The 23,990-nt window shown below is 37.7% G+C and overlaps 1 protein-coding gene across 3 annotated transcripts in view; it reads right to left on the bottom strand.

Annotated features, from left to right (window-relative positions):
- SGTB (small glutamine rich tetratricopeptide repeat co-chaperone beta) overlaps positions 1-23,990 on the bottom strand; it is a 49,085-nt gene that overhangs the window by 10,713 nt on the left and 14,382 nt on the right. For all 3 annotated transcript variants that reach the window (XM_043887711.1, XM_043887713.1, XM_043887712.1), the window contains 2 exons: positions 22,542-22,641; positions 1,754-1,858 (listed from right to left, as the gene is read on the bottom strand). In XM_043887711.1, the coding sequence (XP_043743646.1) occupies positions 1,754-1,858; positions 22,542-22,641 (205 nt within the window). The remainder of the gene's footprint in view (positions 1-1,753; positions 1,859-22,541; positions 22,642-23,990) is intronic.

Here is a 23,990-nt window from a genome sequence, read left to right as displayed (position 1 = left end):
CTGAACAATTGCTCCTAGGGGAAATGTAATGTTATGTTCCTGTGAGCCTCTGGTCACAACATTTTCATCAACCAATCACTACACAACTTGTTTTTATGTGTGTTTCTGTTTAAAGAAACCTTATCTAATTGATTCACAGTCAATTGTACTAACTCATGCCTGAACAAAGCTTATCTAACTCAGGTATTTTCTTGGGGCACACTACAGCCTCTTTGCACACAGAAACGCTAGACCACACTTCGGCCTATGTCTGGGCAGCCACTGTAAATAAAAACACAAACATGCAAAAAAATATAGCACTAAACAGACTGTGAAAAGGACACTCATTTTAGAGCATGAGAGCTGAAACAAAAAAGACTGAGCACTGCCTTATCTGACCTCAACTGAGATCTTGTACATCAGGTGACTTAAGATTTTCGCCATTCAGCAGATGCCCACAAAGCATACTGAGTACAGATTTGGATCCATTAATACAGAGTATTGGCAACAGATGAAATTTTAAAACATGGGACAGGATGAAATCAGAGAGAAAATACAGACAGAGAGAGAGCAGCCGCAGAGGAAAGAGCCCCATGGCATATCATTATTTAGAGGTGGCAGAGGAGGAAGAACCAGTATTAGCGACTGAAAAAGAGCATCCAGTGAAGTAGAAGGAAAACCAGGAAGCATGGTGTTCCAGAGGCCTAGAGAATGAAGAATTTCATAGAGAAGTTAATCCTGGGAATTCCCTGATTGACCAGTGGTTAGGACTAAACATTTTCACTGCCTTGGCCCGGGTTCAATCCCTGGTCGGGGAACTAAGATCCCACAAGCTGTGCAGTGCAGCAAAAAAAAAAAAAAAAAAATCATGCCACATACTAAAAGATGGGGTAGGATGAGAATACAGAACTAAATACTGACCTTGGAAAAGTACGGACAACTGGTGACCTTGAACAGAGTTCTCAACAGAGTGATACAGATAAATGTCCTACTGGAGTGAGCTGAAAGAATAAGAGATGATGAAGACCAGACAGCAAGTACAGACAACTATGAGGGGCTCTGCAGAGAAAGAGGAACAGAGGAATGATGTAGCTGGGTAAAAGGATGGTTCTAACAGATGATTTTTTATGATCTTTTCATATGTAGTCATTATCGCTGTTACAGACGGGAAAACTGGTATTGTAGAAGATACAGGAGAAGATTACAAATGTAAAGTCCTTGGTCCAAAGGCATGAGATCTAAAGCATGAGTGAATGCATTAGTCTTAGATAAGACCCCTTCCATTTGAATAGGAAAAAAAGGCTATCTGTGCAAATACACATGTGGGTAAACTGGTGGATTTGCAAGTAAGAAGATGAATTTTTTTCTAAATGCATCTATTTTATCAGTTTAGTAAAAGGTTGGGAGGACCATGGAAAATGCAGTGGAAATTTGGAAAGAGTATGTGTGAAACAGTCAACTCAGAGAGGGGTAAGGTGAATTTAGAAGTGTAGTAGGATTAGCTGCCAAAATACTGTGTGCTTGAGATTTGCAACCTTGAATATGAAGTAGGCCTACTCAGTAAGGTTGTTATGATTTTCTACAACCACCACCCATTCATCATACACTAATCATCTCCCTCCCAAGACAGAATCGCAGTCATTTCCTCCCTCAATGTTATATTTATCTTATTAGTCCAGAGGGTGCATATGAAGCAGGAAATTCAAAACCAAGCCATTAAGAACAGCATATCTGATACTACTTGGTAGTACTTTGAACATTCTCCATAACTTACCCCATTCTCCCATAGGCCTTGCTGTACTTTGAATCAATCGCTATTGCTTTTTCACAATCCTTTATTGCATCTGTGTAGTGACCTAATTTACTCTGAGCAGCAGCCCTAAGAGAAAGAGAAGAGATTTTTATTATAAGAAGCATTCAAGGCACTAATGTAGATTTCCAGGTGCTATAAAATTATATTTTCCTTGTCCCAATTTGCATATCACTCCCAATAAATATCTAAATCAAACTAAGATAATTCTATAACCAAGTGAAAATTCAGAAACAAAATTCGGAGAAAATATATACTTTGCTTCCCCCAGTTTGCTTTGCTATAGAAAAGGTAAAATATGAGAACCCTACAACTGGTTTGCCTGCTTTCTAATTTGCCCAAACAGAAAACTGAAAACAGCAAGACATTTGGGATTACTTGGGAGGCATAGAGAGTGATGGCTGTGAATGGCCACTCAGAGTGTTGTGCTGTTAAATGATCACATAAGGTTAAGATCATCTACAAGTCAAAGATGAAAAATGAAACTTAACCTATGTGCCTAAACCTGACTGTAAAATGAGTATGGCAATGTATTCAATCTACTTAGCATAGAATCTCAGAGAGATTAAGGACTGCAAGTCCTTCAGACTGAATGGTTCCATAATGTCTCCTGCCCTCCATCCCAACCATTACCCCATACCTTCTCCTCCAGACTAAGTATTTCTACTTTATTCGCTCAACTAATCTATCTGTTAAGGGCAAGCTAATGCATATCTATTCTTCTAGACATAATGGACAGAACAGTAATCATAATTATATTCTGGTGGGGAAGTGGGGCGCTGAGGGCTAGCAGACTATAAAAGAAAGGCTGTGGTGAGTTCAGATTTCCATCAACCTTTGTTTACACTGCATGAATAAGACTACTCAAACTAAGGTTATAAAAATTTGAAAAATAAACATAGTCTTCTTTGCTTGAGTTAAAAAATATAAATATGAAGGTAGAGGATTCAACAAACCTGTCTTGGTGGTTCATGTAAAAAAGTGGTATGGTTGATTTGACTGAATACTCACTACGAAACTAACAGGATGACAAGAATGTCCATTACAAATGACCATTAAGGGCTTCCCTGCTGGCTCAGTGGTAAAGAATCTGCCTGCCGATGCAGGAGATGCAAGTTCGATCCCTGATCCAGGAAGGTCCCACATGCCATGGGAAACTAAACCTGTGCACCGCAACCTCTGAGCCTGAACTCCAGCGCCCCGGAGCCACAGCGACTGAGGCCTGCGTGAGGAGCTCCTGGGCCACAGCTGAAGATTAGCCCCTGCTCGCCCCAGTGGGAGAAAAGCCCTCGCAGTGGTGAAGACCCAGCACAGCCAAAAGTAAATCAATAAAATTTGAAAAAACAATTAAAAGAAGAGATATAGAATGCTATCACTTCCAAATAATTAGAGAAAATCAAGTAAAACTAACAATCAATAGAAAGCAAAAGAGAAAACAGAGTGAGGGAGAGGGAGAACAAAACAAAATAAAAGCTAGCAGGAAAAAATTCAAAAATACAAGGAAGGACAAAATTGCCCAGATTAACATCAATTTCTCAAGCTGTATACATATCACTTCCAAATAAGCACGCACAAGTTGAAGTTAAAGGGATAGAAAAAGACAATGAGGTAAACTGAAAACCAAGCAAAAGAAAGCTGTTATAGAAACATTAACAATAGACATAAGGCAAAGGACCTTATTAAGGCTACTAAGTCATCATTTATTAACATTCTTTCTTAGTTCAATTTTACAAAAAAATGTTTACATGACTCAGAAGTCAGACATATATTAAAGGCCTCGTGCTCATCTTCATCTTCCAGAGGGTGGTTGGCAATGGGGTAGATGGGATAGAAACGAGAATGACACTTCAAAAAGGATGAAAAAGTAAACCTTCAAACAGAATAAAACAGAAGCAAATAACCCTAACTATATATCAAAAGCAAGAATTCAAGTAACTCAAACACAGTGTTCTGAGTATGCAGCCTTAGTAAGCTGCATTCTAAGAACAAAAAGTAGACTGCAAAGAAATTCTGAAGTTTCCTTAGTAAGCCTGCTAGAGCGTGTTGGCAGCACGTGTGTGCGCTCAGTTGTGTCCAACGCTTTGCAACCCATGGACTCTAGCCCACCAGGCTCCTCTGTCCATGGGATTTTCTAGGCAAGAATACTAGAATGGAGTAGGTTGCCATTTCCTCCTCCAGGGGAATCTTCCTGACCCGGGGATGAAACCTACGTCTCCTGCATCTCCTGTACTGGCAAGCAGATTCTTTACCACCGAACCACCTGGGAAACCCAATACCAGCTGAAGAATAAAGCTTATTGGAAAGTACACCGGTGCTGTTGGAAAGCAGGGCTCTCTTCTGGAGAGAGATACAAATACAAAATGAGGGAAGGTAAGGAAAATCTCTGTGACACTAGATGTGAACTGAGAACATCTGGATAAAATGATGACTTTTCAAAAAATATTATTTTCTAGCTCTGTCCTTTGAAAGGACCTGAAGCAGTAACATTTCAGTAGAAGCTATCATGCCTTGCAATCAGATCTCGGTTTCTAAATACAATTTTCCACTAAAAGGAGTTCCTTGCAGAAATAGTTGAGCCCAGGTTTAAAGACAGAGAAAGTACAAGGCATATCTGGAATACCTTGTTCTCCCAGAAAGCAAGAAAGTGTTCAAAAACAAATGAAGGTATATAAAAGGACAACCAGTTAAAAGGCTCCCACTAGACAAATACAGGATAATTTAAGGGTCAAAATGATAAGTAGGTAACTTATTAGAACACATTGAATAGTGGATTTTTTAAAATTCATGAGTCCATATGATACCTTGAGAAGACGAAGAGAGAAGCTGAAGAAAGTGAAAAGGAAAGAAAACTCTTCTTTATAGAAATACGTGAGCAAATATAGGTAAAGGAAAAGACAAAATTAGAAAATTACTATTTTGTAACCATTTATGTAATAATGATTCAGGGACAGTTCATGAATGGATAACAAAACACTGAGTAAAAGATTGTCGGTGAACAGGATATTAACATGATTTGACCGTATAGTTTTTACCTTTTTTAACTGAAATATAATTATGTACAATTTTATGTTTCAGGTGAACTACATAGTGATTCAACGTTTATATTTGTTATGAAATGATCACAATAATTCTAGTATACAACCATCCCGGTACAAAGTTACGACAAAATTATATACCACATTCCTTATGCTGTATATTATATCCTCTGGCTTATTTATTTTATAATTGGAAGTCTGCACCTCTTAATTCCCTTCGTCTAATTTCACCCAACCCATCATTCCACTCCCCTCTGGCAAACACCCATTTGTTCTCCATATCTATGAATCTATTCTCATATTGTTTGCTTATTTGTTTTGATTTTTAGATTCCACATACAAGTGAGATCATAGAATGTTTGTCTTTCTCTGACTTATTTCACTTATTTGATACCCTCTAGATCTAGCCACATCGTTGCAAATGGCAAGATTTAGAAGTATTTATGGCTGAATAATTTCCATTTTATATATATAAAACCATATCTTCTTTGCCCCTTCATCTATCAATGGGCACTTAGGTTACTTCCATATCTTGGGGACTGTATATAATGCTATTAATACAATGAATACTGGGCTTCATTTCCCCAAATTACTGTTTTTCTTTTCTTCGTATAAATACCTAGAACTGAAATTGGTGGACTGTACAGTAGTTCTATTTTTATTTTTTTGAGAAACTTCCACACTGTTTTACAGAGTGGATACACCAAATTACACACCCACAAACAGTGCATGAGAATTCCCCCTTGTATACGTCCTCACCAATACTTACTATATGGGCTTCCCTGGTGGCTCAGAGGTTAAAGCATCTGCCTGCAATGCGGGAGACCCGGGTTCGATCCCTGGGTCGGGAAGATCCCCTGGAGAAGGAACTGGCAACCCACTCGAGTATTCTTGCCTGGAGAATCCCATGGACGGAGAAGCCTGGTGGGCTACAGTCCACGGGGTCTCAAAGAGTCGGACACGACTGAGGGACTTCACTTCACTTTTGCTGATAGCCGTTCAATACCATTGTGGTTTTGATTTGCATTTACATGATGATTAGTGATGTTGAGTATCTTTTCATATGTTTCTTGGCCAACTGTGTCTTCTTCAGAAAAATATTTATTCCGGTCCTCTGCCCCCTTGGTTGGTTGTTTTTATGATATTGAGTTGTATGAGTTTTTTATGTACAGTAAGCAATTGTCTAATAAACATATAGTTGCAACTCTCTTCTTCCATTCAGCAGGCTGCCTCTTCATTTAGCAGTTAGAATTATTCCTAAGTATTTTACTCTTTTTTGCATGCTAAGTCACTTCCGTCATATCCTCTGCTGTATAACAACTGTTTAGTTTAATACAGTCCCATTTGTTTATTTTGCTTTTATCTCCCTAGCGTGAAGAGACAGATGCCAAAAAATATTGCTAAGACTTATATCAAAGAGTGTACTGCCCATGTTTTCTTTGAGGAGTTTCATGATTTCAAGTCTTACATTTAGGTCTTAGATTGGAAAAAAAAAAAAAAAAAGTCCTGGATTCATTTCGAGTTTATTTTTGCATGTAGTATGAAAATTGCTATTTCTTCTTGAGTCAGATTTAGTAAGCTACAACTTTTAGGAAACTGCCCATTTTGTCCAAGGTTCATAATACTTATATTCACTTAAGGTTTTTTAAAAGTTCTGACTGTATCTGTAGTTCTCTGTTTTACTCCTAATTTCTTCCTCCCCCACCTTTAATCTCACAAAATCTTTTTTTCTTGCCAATCTTCCTCCCTGCCCCACCCCACCCCCAACCTTTGTCTCTGCTATTCATACACTGAAAGAACCAACTCTGGTATTTTTTGCAGATTGTCTCTGTTTTTAAACATTACCTTTTGTCTGGGGCTTCCCTAGTGTCTCAGATGGTAAAGAATCTGCCTACAATGCAGGAGACCCAGGTTTGATCCCCATATTGGGAAGACCCCCTGGAGAAGGGAATGGCAACCCACTCCAGTATCCTTGCCTGGAGAATTCCATGGACAGAGGAACCTGGTGGGCTACAGTCCATGGGGTCACAAAGAGTCGGACACAACTGAGTGACTAAACACACACCTAGTTTGAGAAACTGGTCCAGTTTCATGCTTTTGCATGTGGGTATCCAGTTTTCCCAATACAATATTAAAGAGACTGTCTTTTCTCCACTGTGTATTCTTACTTCCTCTGTTGTAGACTAACTGACCATGTAAGTGTGGGCTTGCTTCTGGGCTCTTTTCTGTTTCACTGATTTGTGTCTGGTTTTGCACCAGCACCATACTGCTTTGATTACTTTCACTTCGTAGAGTAGTTTGAAAACAGGCAGCATGATGCCTCCAGATTTGTTCTTTTTTCTCAAGAATGATTTGGCTATTTGGGGTCTTTTGTGTTTCCATACAAATTATGGAATTGTTTGTTATACTTCTGTAGAAATTGTCATTGTTATTTTAATAGGGATTGTACTGAATCTGTAGACTGCCTTGAGTAGAATGATCATTTTAACAGTATTAATTTTTCTAATCCATGAGCACAGTGTATCTTTCCATCTGTTAGTGTCATCTTCAATTTCTTTCACCAGTGTCTTATAGTTTTCTGAGTACAGGTCTTTTATCTCCTTAGTTAGAAATATTTCTAAGTATTTTATTCTTTTTTGCATGCTTAGCCACTTCGGTTGTATCTGACCTTTTGCGACCCTGTGAACTGTAGCCTATTAGGCTCCTCTGTCCATGGAATTCTCCATGCAAAAATACTGGAGTGGGTTGCTATTCCCTTCTCCAGGGGATCTTTTTGACCCAAGGATTGAACCTGGGTCTCCTGCATTGCAGGTGGCTTCTTTATTTTTTTTTTATGCAACTGTAAATGGGATTGTTTTCTTAATTTCTCTTTTTGTTAGTCTGTCTATAGTATATAGAAATGCAGCATATTTCTATATATTAATTCCATATTCTTCAACTTAAATGAATTCATTTATTAGTTACAGTAGATTCTGGTGGTGTCTTGAGGGTTTTTTATATACAGTATCATGTCATCAGTAAACAGTGACAGTGTTACTTGTTATTTTCCAATTCAGATTCCCATTATTTGTTTTTCTTGTCTGATTGCTCTGGCTAAGACTTCCAAAACTATGTTGAATAAAAGTGGTAAGATAAACAAGTCCTTGTCTTGTTCCTGATTTTAGAAGAATTGATTTTAGCTTTTTACCACTAACGATGATGCTGGCTATGGGTTTGCCACGGTTCAGTTCAGTTCAGTTAAGTCACTCAGTCGTGTCCGACTCTTTGTGACCCCATGAATCGCAGCACACCAGGCCTCCCTGTCCATCACCAACTCCCAGGGTTTACTCAAACTCATGTCCATCGAATCGGTGATGCCATCCAGCCATCTCATCCTCTGTCATCCCCTTCTCCTCCTGCCCCCAATCCCTCCCAGCATCAGGGTCTTTTCCAATGAGTCAACTCTTCGCATGAGGTGGCCAAAGTATTGGAGTTTCAGCTTCAGCATCAGTCCTTCCAATAAACACCCAGGACTGATTGGATCTCCTTGCAGTCCAAGGGACTCTCAAGAGTCTTCTCCAACACCACAGTTCAAAAGCATCAATTCTGCGGCACTCAGCTTTCTTCACAGTCCAACTCTCACATCCATACATGACTACTGGAAAAACCATAGCCTTGACTAGACGGACCTTTGTTGGCAAAGTAATGTCTCTGCTTTTTAATATGCTGTCTAGATTGGTCATAACTTTCCTTCCAAGGAGTAAGCGTCTTTTAATTCTATGGCTGCAATCACCATCTGCAGTGATTTTGGAGCCCCAAAAAATAAAGTCTGACACTGTGTCCACTGTTTCCCCACCTATTTCCCATGAAGTGATGGGACCAGATGCCATGATCTTAGTTTTCTGAATGTTGAGCTTTAAGCCAACTTTTTCACTCTCCTCTTTCACTTTCTTCAAGAGGCCTTTTACGTCCTCTTCACTTTCTGCCAGAAGGGTGGTGTCATCTGCATATCTGAGGTTATTGATACTTCTCCCAGCAATCTTGATTCCAACTTGTGCTTCTTCCAGCCCAGTGTTTCTCATGATGTACTTTGCATATAAGTTAAACAAGCAGGGTGACAATATACAGCCTTGACGTACTCCTTTTCCTATTTGGAACCAGTCTGTTGTTCCATGTCCAGTTCTAACTATTGCTTCCTGACCTGCATATAGGTTTCTCAAGAGGCAGTTCAGGTAGATGGCCTTAATTATGTTGAGGTATGTTCCCTCTATACCCACTCTGTTGAAAGCTTTTATCATAAATGGATGTTGAATTTTGTCAAAAGCTCTTTCTGCATCTGTTGAGATGGCCATATGACTTTTATTTTTCAATTTGCTGAGTTTTATCTTCAGTGGTGTATCACATTGATTGATTTGCAAATATTTAACCATCCTTGTTGCACTGGGATACCCACTTGATTGTGATGTATGATTCTTTTAATGTATTGCTGAATTCAAATAGCTAATATTTTGCTGAGAATTTTTGCATCTATGTTCTTCAGTGATGTGCTGTGCTGTGCTGTGCTTAATATCATCAGTGAGACTGGCCTATAATTTTCTTTTTCTGTAGTGTGTTTGTCTGGTTTTGGTATCAAGGCAATGCTGGCCTCATAAAATAAGTTAGAAGTATATCTTCCTCTTTAAATTTTTGAGGATAGGTGTCAACTGTTCTTTAAATATTCTATACAATTCACCTGAAAAGTCACCTGGTCCTGGGCTTTTGTTTGTTGGGAAGTGTTTTGTTGTTATTGTTTTTAATTACTGGTTCAATTCCATTACTAGTAATTGGTCTGTTCATATTTTCTATCTCTACCTAGTTCAGTCTTGAGAGGCTCTTCAAGATCGTTCAAGTGGGTCTAACCCAGCTCCCTTCAAACAACTGCCTCTGCATTGGGACTTGGAGACTGTTAGATTTTCCCTGCACCCGTTAAAAGTAGAGCCTCTCTTTCCTGGAGTGATCTGGCTCTCCTGAATATAATCCCTGCTAGTTTTCAAAGCCAGACTTTCTGGTGACTCACCTAGCTTGTGCAGGACTCTGGGCTGAGGAGCCCAAGGTGGGGCTTGGACCCCTCACTCCTTGGGGAGGGTCTCTGCAATTACAATATCTTTCCTGCTTGTGGGTCATTGACCTAGGATTGTAGATCCTGCCTATATCACATTTCCACCCCTCCTTCTTTTTATCTTTACTTTATATCTTTTCTGCTAATGTTCAGGTCATCCTCTTATATATTCACTCTGTTAGTAGTTCTAATTTTCATATGCCACTAGGAGGAGGTGAGTTCAGTGTCTTCATACTCAGCTATCTTGAGGAAGCACCCCATATCTTTAATTATAAAAGAGTAATAGAGGGACTTCCCTGGTAGGCAAGTGGCTAAGACTCTGCACTTCCAATGCAGAGGACCCACATTCGATCCCTGGTCAAGGAACTAGATCCCACATGCCACAACTAAGACCTGGCACAGTCAAAATTTAAAAAAAAAGAAGAGTAATAGAAAGGCATGTTAGTCACCACCTTAAGATATCAAACTCAGAATCACTATCAACAGGACTGTTTGAAATTATGGGCCTCTTAATATAATGTAATGAATAGTATACATAATTATTTATGTAGGCTTTATGTCAAAATGTGACCTAAATTTAATCATGAGGAAGCAATCACACACATTGAGAACATGATACATTCTGTAAGATCACTGGCTTAACTCTTTGAAAAAATCTGTCATGAAACATAATCAAAAAAGATAGGGATACTTTCCAGATTAAAATAGACTGAAGTGATATTTAAAAAAAAGCAATGCATGATTCTTGATTGGATTCTGAATCAAAAACATAACTATAGATGGTATTTGGGGAACAACTGAAGAAATCTCAATATTAATGCTAATTTTCTTACATGTGAATGACATGATAGTTATACACAGTATATCTTATTCTTTGTAATACAACTGAAGAATTTAGGATCAGCAAGAAATTTCTGTGTGTGTACATACATCTATAGAGAAAAAAGACAAAGAGAGAGGAAGCAAACATGGCAAAACGTTAGCTACTGTTATCTCCAGGGTAAACATATATAATGTTCATTAACTAGAAGTAAGTTTAAATTGGTTTAAATTCATTTACCTAAACTAATAAACATAAATACAAGTAGTATATATAATAAATATTATTTACAAATATATATATGCAATATGCTGCCATGTCACTGTCTCACCATTAGAAGTCTTCAACTAGAGGCAATTCTGCCTTCTAAAATTCACTGAATCAATTCAACTCAAAATTTTGTTGAATACCTACAATATGTTAACACAGCTCAAAAGCAAATATACAGAACTGGAGAGGATATATCTTTGCCCTCTAAACATTCACTCTCTAATAGGGAAATAGATATGTAAATAAATAAACAATATGGTAAGTGCAACAATGGAAATATCAAAGGAAGAGGTAATATAGAGTAAGTTATGATTAACCCTATACAGAGCTGTCTAACAGAACTTCTTTCTGTCTAATAGAACTTTCTGTAATTGACAAGTGCTGCCCAATACAGAAATCCCTAGCCATGTATGTCTAAAGAACATTTGAATATGTTAGTGCAATTAAGGAACTGAATATTTTATTTTACTAATTGTAATTAATTTATATTTGAATAGCCATATGTGGCTAGGAGCTACCATACTGGACAGCACCACTCCATAGGCCATGGCAGAGAAGGAGAGGTTGAGGAGAGATTAAGAAAAGTCTTCCCCAAATATGCAACATCTAACAGGGTTTGAAGGATGACTAGCATTTGACCGATTAGATAAGATGGGAAGTTTTCTCTGCAAGGAAGAGTGCATAAAAGCATGAAAAAATATCCCAAGATGGCATTTTTAGGAAGTCAGTAAATTTCACATTACATGTGCATAGAGAGTAAAGAAGGATTGGGTAAGAAAAGTGAGGATAATAAAGTTAAAAGAAAAGAGAGAGCCTATACTATAAAACATCTGAAGCGTCATTCAGAGAAGCTCAAATTTGATCATGTTGGTTATCTGGAACTAGTGAACACAAAGCAAGAGGTGGATGATTAATTTCATATTTTAGAACAATCCTTTTGGCAGAAGACTGGAGTAGAGAATGGAAATGGGAAGCCAACTGCAGTGACTAGTGTACTAGTTTAGCCAAAGTTAAGAATCTGGATGCAAATGAAGGAAGGAGCGAATGAGCTACTTGGGAGGTGTATGATAAAAGAAAACAAAGAGGTATGGGAGAAGGCGAGGGTGGGATGATCTGAGACAACAGCATTGAAACATGTATATTATCAAGTGTAAAACAGATCGCCAGTCCAGGTTGCATGCATGAGACAAGTGCTCGGGGCTGGTGCACTGGGATGACCCGGAGGGATGGGATGCAGAGGGAGATGGGAGGGGGGTTCAGGATGGGGAACACATGTAAATCCATGGCTGATTCATGTCAATGTATGGCAAAAACCACTACAATATTGTAAAGTAATTAGCCTCCAACTAATAAACGAAAGAAAAAAAAAGAAAGAGAGAGAGAGAGAAAGAAAACAAAGAGGAAGATTCCCTGATACTTACCTTCAGATCCTGGTATCAGGGAATAAAGCACACAGAATCAGACCCAGAAAGAAAGAGTGGGCAGAAAGAATGAGTGTGACTGTATTTCAATCCTGATAGCTTGAGCTTTAGATCACACACTGCAAGCTGAGATGAAAGATTTGTGCAGTTCACAAAAGAAAGAGGAGAAGCGCCTGAATCTGCCACTAGGAAAGGAAAGAGAAATCAGGCTATATTTGACTCTTCTGAGATGCAGCCAAACACAGTGTCTGAACTGAATAACAATGTGGTCTGCTCTCTCTGGCCCTGCTGTCTGATTATCAGGGCATAACTAAAGAAACTCCAACAGAACAAAGCAGCTGGCGTCCTCATGTTTTCAGACACCCTCACTTTCATTACCTTGTTAGAGCAAGAGCATGAATATAACTTGTGATCTTTTATAGGAAAAAACAGGCAGAAAAAACTTTACAGGTATCTAACATTTCACATACTGTATATTATATATATACATATATGTTATAGCAAAAACCTATTCTTACAGCTAGGAATTACACTGTTTTTGAAAAAAACAAATATTGAAAACCTAGAACTACACACACACACACACACACACACACGTATCATTACTCCTCACAACTACTCTATGAAATGGTTAGTATTACCTCTACTTTACAAGTGAGGATATTGAGGCTCAAAACGGTTTAGTAAGGCTAAGCAAGGTCACACAGCTAGTTAGTAGCTTAACTGATATTCAACTCCAAGTTCAACAAACCATCAAATCCACCTTCAACTCAAATTCCCATCAAGTGAGAGGCCTTCCAAATAAATTTTCTCCATCATGCTCCTTCTCTTTCCTGATATTTTTAATTCCAAGTCCCAGGGAACCTAATGACTATGTGCTGCTTGTAGAGGTGGAAGAAAACAAAATGTGTAACAATGTGGTCTCCGTTTCCATCTTTCTGGGAGCTCATGCAGTCTCTAAGCATTCCTTGGTATAACAACCTGATGCTTTCTCATTTTCCTGTTAAACTATGCTCTCCAACATAAAATACATTTCCCTCTCCTCTGTTTACCCTTGTTCTACCTGTCCATCAAATCCACCTTCAACTCAAATTCCTATCATGGGAGAGGCCTTCCCGATGACTTTTTTCCATCATGCTCCTTCTCTTTTCAAATATTTTAATTTCATTTATTGCTTCAGTCATTCAACCATGTATCCATCCCAAAAACATGACATGACCCTGGGTAAGGTAATGTACTTAGCCATGAGGCTGTACAAACAAAAAGACCTGTAAGAATACAGATGGCCCTGATTTACAATGGTTTAACTTACAATTTTTGACTTTACAATGGGGCAAAAGCAGTACCCATAAGTAGAAACCATACTTCAAATTTTGAATTTTGATCTTTTCCTGGGCTAGTAATATGTGATATGAAACTCCCTGGTGACCCTGGGTAGTGACAGGGAGCTTCAGCTCCCAGTCAACCCTGTGATCACGAGAGTAAACAGCTGACAAACTTAGAGCCATTCTGTACCCATGCAACCATTCTGCTTTTCACTTTCAGTACAGTATTCAATAAATTACACAAGACATTCAACACTTTTACTATAAAATAGGCTTTGTGTTAGATGATTCTACCCAACTGTGAGACTGATATAAGTGTTCTGAGCATGTTTAAGGTAGACCAGGCTAAAATAGGTCAGTAAATTAGGTGTATTAAATGCATCTTCAACTTATGACATTTCCAAGTTTATTGGGATGTAACATCACAAGCTGAGAAAGATCTGTACTCTTCAGGGATGGAAAACAGAAAACTAGCCAGTTTCATATGAAATACCATTTCATATTATAAAGTACTTGGAAATGTTTTAGACCTGTAAATCATTTGCTGTTTTATGTATACAAGTGTTAATCTAAGTGTCTGGTCACTTCAACATTACTGGAAATTCCTTTTATTTTTTCTACAGTCTTCCATGCATCTGACAAAAACTGGCTAAACTCTGGTGGAGGTACAATGCTGAGTACTATAGGGAATACGAATAGACAGAATATCTGCCCCTCAGCTGAAGTAAACAAGTATGCACATAATTGGGGCTTCCCTGGTGGCTCAGTGGTAAAGAATTCGCCTGCAATGCAGGAGACACAGGAGATGCTAGTTCAGTCCCTGGGTTGGGAAAATCCCCTGGAGGAGGGCACGGCAACCCACTCCAGTATTCTTGCCTGGAGAATCCCATGGACAGAGGGGCCTGGTGGGCTACAGTCCACAGAATCACAAAGAGCTGGACACACTGAAGCGACTGAACATGCATGCATATAATTACAAGGCAGAACATACATGATAAACTTGTGTAAGTGTTATACATCATGATAAGTGCTAGGGACATAGACAAAAAAAGTAAAACTAAATCATAAGTTTTCAAGAAAGGACTCATGTTTTGCTGGTATCCAAGCCGAGCCTTAAGCATCATTAGAATCCTAAAAGGCCCCAAATAGACAATTAAGTCTAGAAAACAAAGACATGCTTAAGAAATATACCAAATGATTGTTTTCTAACATATAAAAAAAATCACTTTTATAAAAAGTAAACTTTGGTTCATCCTAGCAAGTTTAACATGTAAACAATATTTTGATTAATAATGAACTGTGAAAATGAAGATCAAAAGAAAGATTCAGATCTGCTATTCTGAGCTTCCAACTTTTGGCAGTCAGCTGGCTGAGAAAAATGGCAAGGAGTAGTTGGCAACACTACAGGCTACTGAGATATTTATAGCCACCAGAGTCTAAAAAAAATCCTAAAGCTTTCACATTTGTAATAAAATACAAATAAAGTTTTCTAATTATTTAATATTAAATTTCATACACTATTACTGAATTTCTCAAGGAAGAAGATACCACTCAAATGCAAAAAAGGAGCATAATTACTCATTTCAATTTGACAATAATTAAATGAAATGCAAGATGGGAATTGGCAAGAATTTCTCCTATTATAGAACTAGTGGACATAATGACTATTAACAAACGGTAATCTCATTAAAAATAAATCCTTTATTTTGCTTCCAATTCACCATATTTATGGTTAAGAGTACATGCCTTACTGAGCTCTATAAATAATCTATTTTACATTAACATTTACATCTGGTCATAATGTTCTGTGACAGTATTAAATGTATTTATTTGAAGATTTCATATGCTAAATGAAAATTTGTCCAGTCATCTGATTACAAAGAATAAAATTCAAACATAAAAGTAGAGTTGGGGAATTAATTCTCCACAAATTATTTGGATTTTCTATTTTTCTGACCTGAATTATTAGAACAGGTCAGTAAAGCAATTTTTTTATGGAGAGAGAAAATGTAGGCTTTAAGTATGGCCAGATGAAATTCCTTATGGATCCAACTCTCCCAAAGGTAACAACTATAAATGCTGGACAATACAAAACCAACAACAACAATTAAAGGTGGCCCAGATGCCTATGAATAGGAAAATGCCTAGACAACCTGTGATGCATTCAAAGAAACAATACTCAGTAGTTAAAAAGAAAGAACCACGCAACAATGAGACTGAATGCCAAAACCATTATGTTGATCAAAAGAAGACTCATACAAAAGGGTATGTATGGTATGGTTCCTTTTTTATGAGACTGTAACAGAGACAAATATTATCTATGGAAAAACAATAGTTTTCTCCAGTGAGTGTTTTAGGCACCTGACTCTGAAGGGCAGGTGGAACTTCCTGGGCTTGGGGTAATTTTCACTACCATGACAGGGGTGCTGAGTTACATAGGTGTATGCACTTGTCAATACTCAGTGAACACATAGTTAAGATTTGTGCTTTTTATTGCGTGTAAATTTTACCTCAAAAGAAAAGAAGGTAAAATACTGAACTCTAGTTAATGATATGCATATAAAATATTTAAGGGGAAAGTATACCAATAGCTGCAGTTTACCTTGAAATGCAGCAAAAATAAGAGAGGTACAAACAGATGAATAAATGGGATACAGCAAGTAAACTAAAACATTAGCGGCAAAATCTTGGTGTGGACATATGCATATTCACTGTAAACTTTCAATTTCATAAATTTTCACTAAATATGTTTGAGATCCCCAAAAAATGGAAAAAAACAACAACACTACATTAATTCAGAACAAGTCCTATAAGACCAACATCATTTCTTTTCTATTTTAACAGGATTACTATCAGACTGGTAACTCAGAGAAAAATAACTGACAACATATTTGGATCCTGATAAATTTGGCTCTCTCTTCATATTCTGATTAAAGCAAACCCCCAGATTACATGAACAACAATGATAATAGCTATTGCTGTGTACAACACTCTTTACTAGACACTATTCTACCACTTCATATGTACTAACTATTTAATCTCTACAACAATGTGATAAGATAAATACTATTATCCACAATTCTACCAATGGGGAAACTAAGATGTTAGGGTAATTTGCTCAAGGTCACATATATGTAAGTGGAAGAGCCAGAAAGTAGAACTCAAAGAGTATGGGTCAGAACCCCTGTTCTTAACTACTTCCCCATGCTGACTCTGTAACTCAGCTCCCCTAGCTGACTCTGTAACTCATATAATGTAATATATGGTGCTCTTCTCAAGCTTGTGGATGACATGAAGCTAGGACCAAAAGCAGATACATTACAAATTATCCCAAACAATTAAGGAACATATAAATCGAAGACTAGAACGAGATAAAATTCTATAAGGATAAAATATAAGATCCTTTTTTTGAGTCCAAACAACCAACTTTACCTCCTGAGACAACACTGATGCACAGCATGTGTTGGGCAAGAACCTGTCAAACGAATATACAACTGAGTGGCAAGACAGAGTGTGTGAAGGAGGAGGACAGGATTCAATAAGCCAAAAGCAAAAGATAAATTTAATAAAGAATGCTACAAAACACTAATATATAACTATCACCTGGAAGTAGATTAAATGAGAACCCTAGGACTTGACTGTTTCAGTCAAGCCAATGCTGGATATGTTAACTTCTGAGAAGTACAGAGTAATAGATACAGGTAAACCGGAAAAGTTTAGAGCAAAAGTGCAAGATTTAAAGCTGAACTATGTGAGGTAAAATTGAAGAAGCTGTGAACATTTGATGTGGAGAAAAGAACTCAAATGAGTATAGTAACAAAGTTAAAAAATGTAAGGGTACTGTCATGAAAAAGAAGAATCATGGTTATTCTGTAACTGCCATTAGAATAAAAATAAAGTCAATTGAGAGAAGGTACAGAAGCTACAGGGAAAACGAAATCAGCATCAACAAGGAAGAATTTTCTAACAGAAATAACCACAAGAGAAAAGGTGGGGGAGAACAGACATCTCAGAAGAGTATGAATACCCTAAGTATGACTAAAAAAAAAAAAAAAAAAACTCAATGAAAGATTGGGCCAAATTAACATAAAGATTGCTTTCAAGTCCAAGTACTTAAATAATAAAAGGTAATTTTTATAAATCTCAGTCATGAAAAGCTTCAAACTGATTCAAATGGTTATACCAGTGACCAAAATAGACTTGGCATGATAAAATTTAAATGTAAAGGAAAAATAAGAAACTAGAAGTTATCTTCCAAGTCTGTAAACAGAGCTGTCAGCCTAAAAACACTGTAATAGAATTAAAAAAAAAAGAAAAACAAATATGTCTATATAAATATTTAAAACGCTTATACGTGAAAAACATTAAAAGGCAAACAATAGGCTGTGCAATTAAGATAAAGAGGTTTTAGCCTTAAAACACAGCTTAGTGTCCAATACGGCAGCCAGAAGTCACAGTGTGGTTGCTGTTGTTCAGTCACCAGGCTCTGTCAGACTCTGCGACCCCAAGGACCACGGCATGTCAGGCTTCCCTAACTTTCACTATGTTCCAAAGTTTGCTCAAATTCACGACTGTTAAGTCAGTGATGCTATCTAACCATCTGCTGCCTCCTCCTTTTGCCTCCAATCTTTCCCAGCATCAAGGTCCTGTCCAATGAGTCAGCTCTTCCCATCATGTGGTCAAAGTACTGGAGCTTCAGCTTCAGCATCAGTCCTTCCAATGAATATTCGGGGTTGATTTCCTTTAGGATTGAATGGTTTGATCTTGTTGCTGTCCAAGGGACTCCCAAGAGTCTTCCCCAGCACCACAATTGGAAAGCATCAATTCTTTGGTGTTAGCCTTCTTTATACTCCAATTCTCACATCTGTACATGACTACTGGAAAAACCAGTAGTTGCTTTGATTATCAGACCTTTGTCGGCAAAGTGATATCTCTACATTTTAATACACTGTCTAGGTTTGTCATAGCTTTTCTTCCAAGGAGCAAGTGTCCTTTAATTTTATGGCTGCAGTCACCATCTGCAATGATTTTGGAGCCCAAGAAAATAAAATCTGCCATGTTTTCACTTTTTCCCCATCTATTTGCCATGAAGTGATGGGACCAGATGCCATGATCTTACTTTTTTGAATGTTGAGTTTTAAGCCAGCTTTTTCACACTCCTCTTTTACCCTCATCATGAGACTCTTTAGTTCCTCTCCGCTTTCTGCCATTAGAGTTGTGTCATCTGCATATCTGAGGTTATTGATATTTCTCCCAGCAATCGTGATCCCAGCCTGTAATTCATCCAGCCTGGCTTTTTGCATGATGTACTCTGCATATAAGTAAAATAAGCAGGGTGACAATATACAGCCTTGACGTAGTCATTTCCCAGTTTTGAACCAGTCTGTTGTTTCATGTGCGGTTCTAACTGCTGCTTCTTGACCTGCATATAGGTTTCTCAGGAGACAAGTAAGGTGGTCTGGTATTCCCATCCCTTGAAGAATTTTCCACAGTTTGTTGTGATTCACACAAAAGCTTTAGCGTATGAATGAAGCAGATGTTTTTCTGGAATTCCCTTGCTTTTTCTGTTCCAAGTGATGTTGGCAATTTGATCTCTGGTTCCTCTGCCTTTTCTAAATCCAGCTTGTATATCTGGAAGCTCTTAGTTTACATACTGCTGAAGCCTAGCTTATAGGATTTTGAGCATAACCTTGCCAGCATGTGAAATATGTGCAACTGTACAGCAGTTTGAGCATTCTTTGGCATTGCCCTTCTTTGGGATTGGAATGAAAACTGATCTTTTCCAGTCCTTGTGGCCACCACTGAGTTTTCCATATTTGCTGGTATACTGAGTGCAACACTTTCACAGCATCATCTTTTAGGATTTGAAATAGCTCAACTAGAATTCCATCACCTCCACCAGCTTTGTTCATAGTAATGCTTGCTAAGGCCCACTTGACTTCACACTCCAGGATGACTGGTTCTAGGTGAGTGACCACATCATCATGGTTATCTGGGTCATTAAGAACTTCTTAGTATAGTTCTTCTGTATATTCTTGCCACCTCTTCTTAATATCTTCTGCTTCTGTTAGGTCCTTGCCATTTCTGTCCTTTATTGTGCCCATCTTTGCATGAAATGTTCCCTTGGTATCTCTAGTTTTCTTGAACAGATCTCTAGTCTTTCTCATTCTATGGCTTTCCTCTATTTCTTTGCATTGTTAACTTAAGAAGGCTTTCTTATCTCTCCTTGCTATTCTCTGGAACTCTGCTTTCAGTTGGGTATATCTTTCCCTTTCTCCTTTGCCTTTCACTTCTTTTTTCAGCTATTTGTAAGGCCTCCTCAGACAGCCACTTTGCCTTCTTGCATTTCTTCTTCTTATGGATGGTTTTCGTCACCGTCTCCTGCACAATGTTATGAACCTCCGTTTATAGTTCTTTAGGCACTCTATCAGATATAATCCCCTGAATCTATTTGTCACCTCCACTGTATAATCATAAGGGATTTGATTTAGGTCATACCTGAAAGGCTTAGTGGTTTTCCCTACTATCTTCAATTTAAGTCTGAATTTCACAACAAGGAGCTCATGAACTGAGCCACACCAGCTCCAGGTCTTGTTTTGGCTGACTGTATAGAGCTTCTCCATCTTCAGCTACAAATATAATCAATCTGATTTTGGTATTGACCATTTGGTATTGACTATGTGTAGAGTTGTCTCTTGTGTTTTTGGAAGAGGGTGTTTGCTATGACCAGTGTGTTCTCTTGGCAAAATTCTGTTAGCCTTTGCCCTGCTTCATTTTGTACTCCAAGGCCAAAATTGCCTAGTATTCCAAGTATCTATTAACTTCTTACTTTTGCACCCCAGCCCCCTATGATGAAAGGACATCTTCTTTTTTTGGCGGGGGGCGGGGGTGTTACTTCTATAAGGTCTTGTCAGTCTTCACAAAACTGTCCAATTTCAGCTTCTTCAGCATTAGTGGTTAGGTCATAGACTTGGATTACTTTGATGTTGAATGGTTTGCCTTGGAAATGAACCATGATCATTCTGTTGTTTTTGAGATTGCACCCAAGTACTGCATTTTGGACTCTTTTGTTGACTGTGAGGGCTACTCCATTTCTTCTAAAGGATTCTTGCCCACAGCAGTAAATATAACAGTCATCTGAATTAAATGCAGGGTTCGAATCAGGTTCTCCTGCATTGCTGGCAGATTCTTTTACCATCTGAGCCACCAGGGAAGCCCAGACAACATAACACAAACTACCAGTCACATATGCCTATTTAAATTTAAGTTAATTTAAACTCATCTTAAATTAATGAACCATTAAAATTTTAGTTTCTCCATTGCACTAGCCACATTCCCAGTGCTCAACAGCTACTGTACTCGGTGGCTACTCTACTGGACAATGCAGATACAGAACATTTCCATCACTGCAGAAAGTTCTATTGGAATTTTAATATCTAAAACAGAATAATTTAGTGCAGAGAATTCATTACATAGCTGAGCTGAGAGACCTAACAGGGTGTTGTGCAGGAATCCAGAGATTAGCAACAGCAGGAAGCCACCACCATCCCTAAGACAGAACAGAGTGCAGAGCCCAGAACCCAGTGTCACCTGGTACAAGCTGGGACCATGGCAGATATCTTAGGGGGGAGCTGGAGACAAGGAAGAGAAGCAGCCTCTGCTGGATGAATACCCTGATGGAAAAGAGGGCAAGAAATACCCAACTTCTCCCTTCCTTCTGCCCTCCATTTCCTGCCGTGCCTCGCATGGCTGAACACAGACAAAACCCAGGTGTGAGAGGGTCCTAGGAAATGCAGACCACAGTGGTGAAACCCTCATGAAAAAGGAAAGAACAGGGGAGGAAAGAAACAAATCTGAGGCCTGCCTGAAATACAAATAAACAAACAAACACAAACAAACAAACAAATAGCCTGAGGCCTGCCACAGATACAAATAGAGAATTTAGAGGGGGGGAAAACCCACAAATGGCCAATATTTGAAAAATGTCCAACCTCACCAGTAACTAAATGTAAGTAATAACACTCTTAAAACAAGAGTATTATTATGTTAATAATAATAAATACTAATTCAAATACACAGTGCTGATAAGGGTGTGATAAAAACAGATACATTCATATATCCTAGGGGTGGAAAAGAATTTTCAAATATTTTCAAAGAAGCTGAAATAATTTTGAAATTAGCATCAGCAAATTTTTTTAACATTTTCCATACTTTTATATATCGTTAGACCAACCGAGTATATTTCCAAGGATAGATCCAAAGTCTAGAAAATCTTAAGTCCAGAAAATAATTTTAGAAATAAAGATGTTCATTGCAGCTGTATAGTATTGGGGAAAAATGGACAATTTCAATGTCCATCAGTAGGTCAAGAGTTAAGCAAAGTAAGGTACATTCATCCATTTATCAAAAAACAGTCCTGTTTGTTTGCCAGCCACAATGAAAGGTATTGGAAATATAAAAAAGATTAGGAAGTAATAGCCGACTAATTCATATCTATTTAAATAATGTTTACGAAGGATTTAAATAAACTAAGGACATGTTTGTGATATGCCCAGTAAATAAAAGATGAACCTGAAATTGATTACACTTACATCATACAACATATGCCAAAAGGGTATTAGTAACAGCAGTTGCCTGTAAGTGGTAAGGTTATGAGTTTATTTTCTCCCTTCTTTATACGTTTCTAAACTTTCAAAGTTTTCTAAATAAAAAAACAAATTTTACAGAGCTATTAAAAAACTCCTTCAGAGCTATTAGTGTAAATGTTTAAGAACTGTAAACTTGCCACAATCATGCCAGTTTACCTGTTACAATAATAAACTGCATTATTTGGATCCAATTCTATCGCCTGTGTGTAACAATCCACCGCAGCAGCATAATTTTCTTCTTTCATGTGATTATTGCCTAAAACAAAGTAATCAACAGGTACAGTAAGTGCAACATACAGGAAAAAATGGAAGATAAATTTTAATCATAAAAAATTACAGTAATACAAAGGACAATAACATGATTTTTTAGTCACACTGGAGATAAATTTTATATAGTACTGTAGAACTGATACTCCTTAGCCGTCAGTATGTTTGAATGATTTTGAAGTGCAGAGTCTTTCAAAAATATTAATGTTTGACTATCTTATAAAAACAGACTTCAGTAAGTGAGTGAATGCTACAGTAATGATTATCTCTTGGCAAAATCTAATCTCTTCTCACTTTCCTTATCTTCATCTCCTTCTTCCCTTTTGGAGCTGCCCAACCGCCTTCCAGCTGGACCACCCTCTATAATCACTATCTCAGTCTGGACCTGGTCCTCCATTCCTGCCCTGTCAAAACATACAACTGCTAATGAGCAAGCCCTCCAAACATGCTGTGGGGTGAGCTAGAAAAACTAACTGTGTCAATATGTTATTGGCAGATAATATTTTTTTTATGTGTTATCCTTTCCAGAGATAGATTCTTTTTTAAAGGAGATTATGGGAGATTAATTTCTAGAAAGACAGCATTTCAGATACCACAGCTAGCCCACAGGATGCTGAGCTTCAGGAAGGGCATCTGCAGATACATCTGGTAACAATTTAGCTACGTTAACAACTGGTCAGCAAAATAAGGGATTTTTCTGTGGCTGTCTTCTGTATTCCATTAAACAGAAAAAAAGCGGCATGCTCACTTATAATAACCAATGCTCAAATGGAAATTTTTAAAACATTGGGATTACAGGGAAGGATTTATATAACAAAAGCCTGTATTATTCCTTCCAGTTATCTCTAAACTAGAAGCTCTCCTATTAGCCTTTTTTTTTTAACAGATCATTACATACTTAATGGTATGTAGAAGAATGTAAATTTGCAGAGAACAGGAAGATTAAAGGAAAGACATCTAAAATCATACAAAAGTTACTGCAAATTAAGAAGCAGAAATGGATATAAAGAATGATCACTAAAGGGATATAAAGTGATTTCTATATGATTTCTCTTTGGGATGAGAAAAATGTTCTATAGTTGTGGTGATGGCTACACGACTCTGTTAATCTACTAGAAACCAATGAATTAATACATGTCACAGTATATCTTGTGGTATGTTAATTATAGCTCATTAACGCTTTCTTTAAAAGTCAAAAAATTAAATTAAATCCCACCTTCCATAAGAAATGAGTATCAAGCCTCTAAGGAAGAGAAAAGGATTACATAGTTTTTATGATTGGGTAAGAAATTACTACATTAGTACTTTAACTACTCAGTACTTAAATAGATTAGCTTG

Source organism: Cervus elaphus, chromosome 25 (assembly GCF_910594005.1).
Source record: "Cervus elaphus chromosome 25, mCerEla1.1, whole genome shotgun sequence".
Taxonomy (NCBI): domain Eukaryota; kingdom Metazoa; phylum Chordata; class Mammalia; order Artiodactyla; family Cervidae; genus Cervus; species Cervus elaphus.
This window is presented reverse-complemented; position numbering and strand designations above follow the sequence as displayed.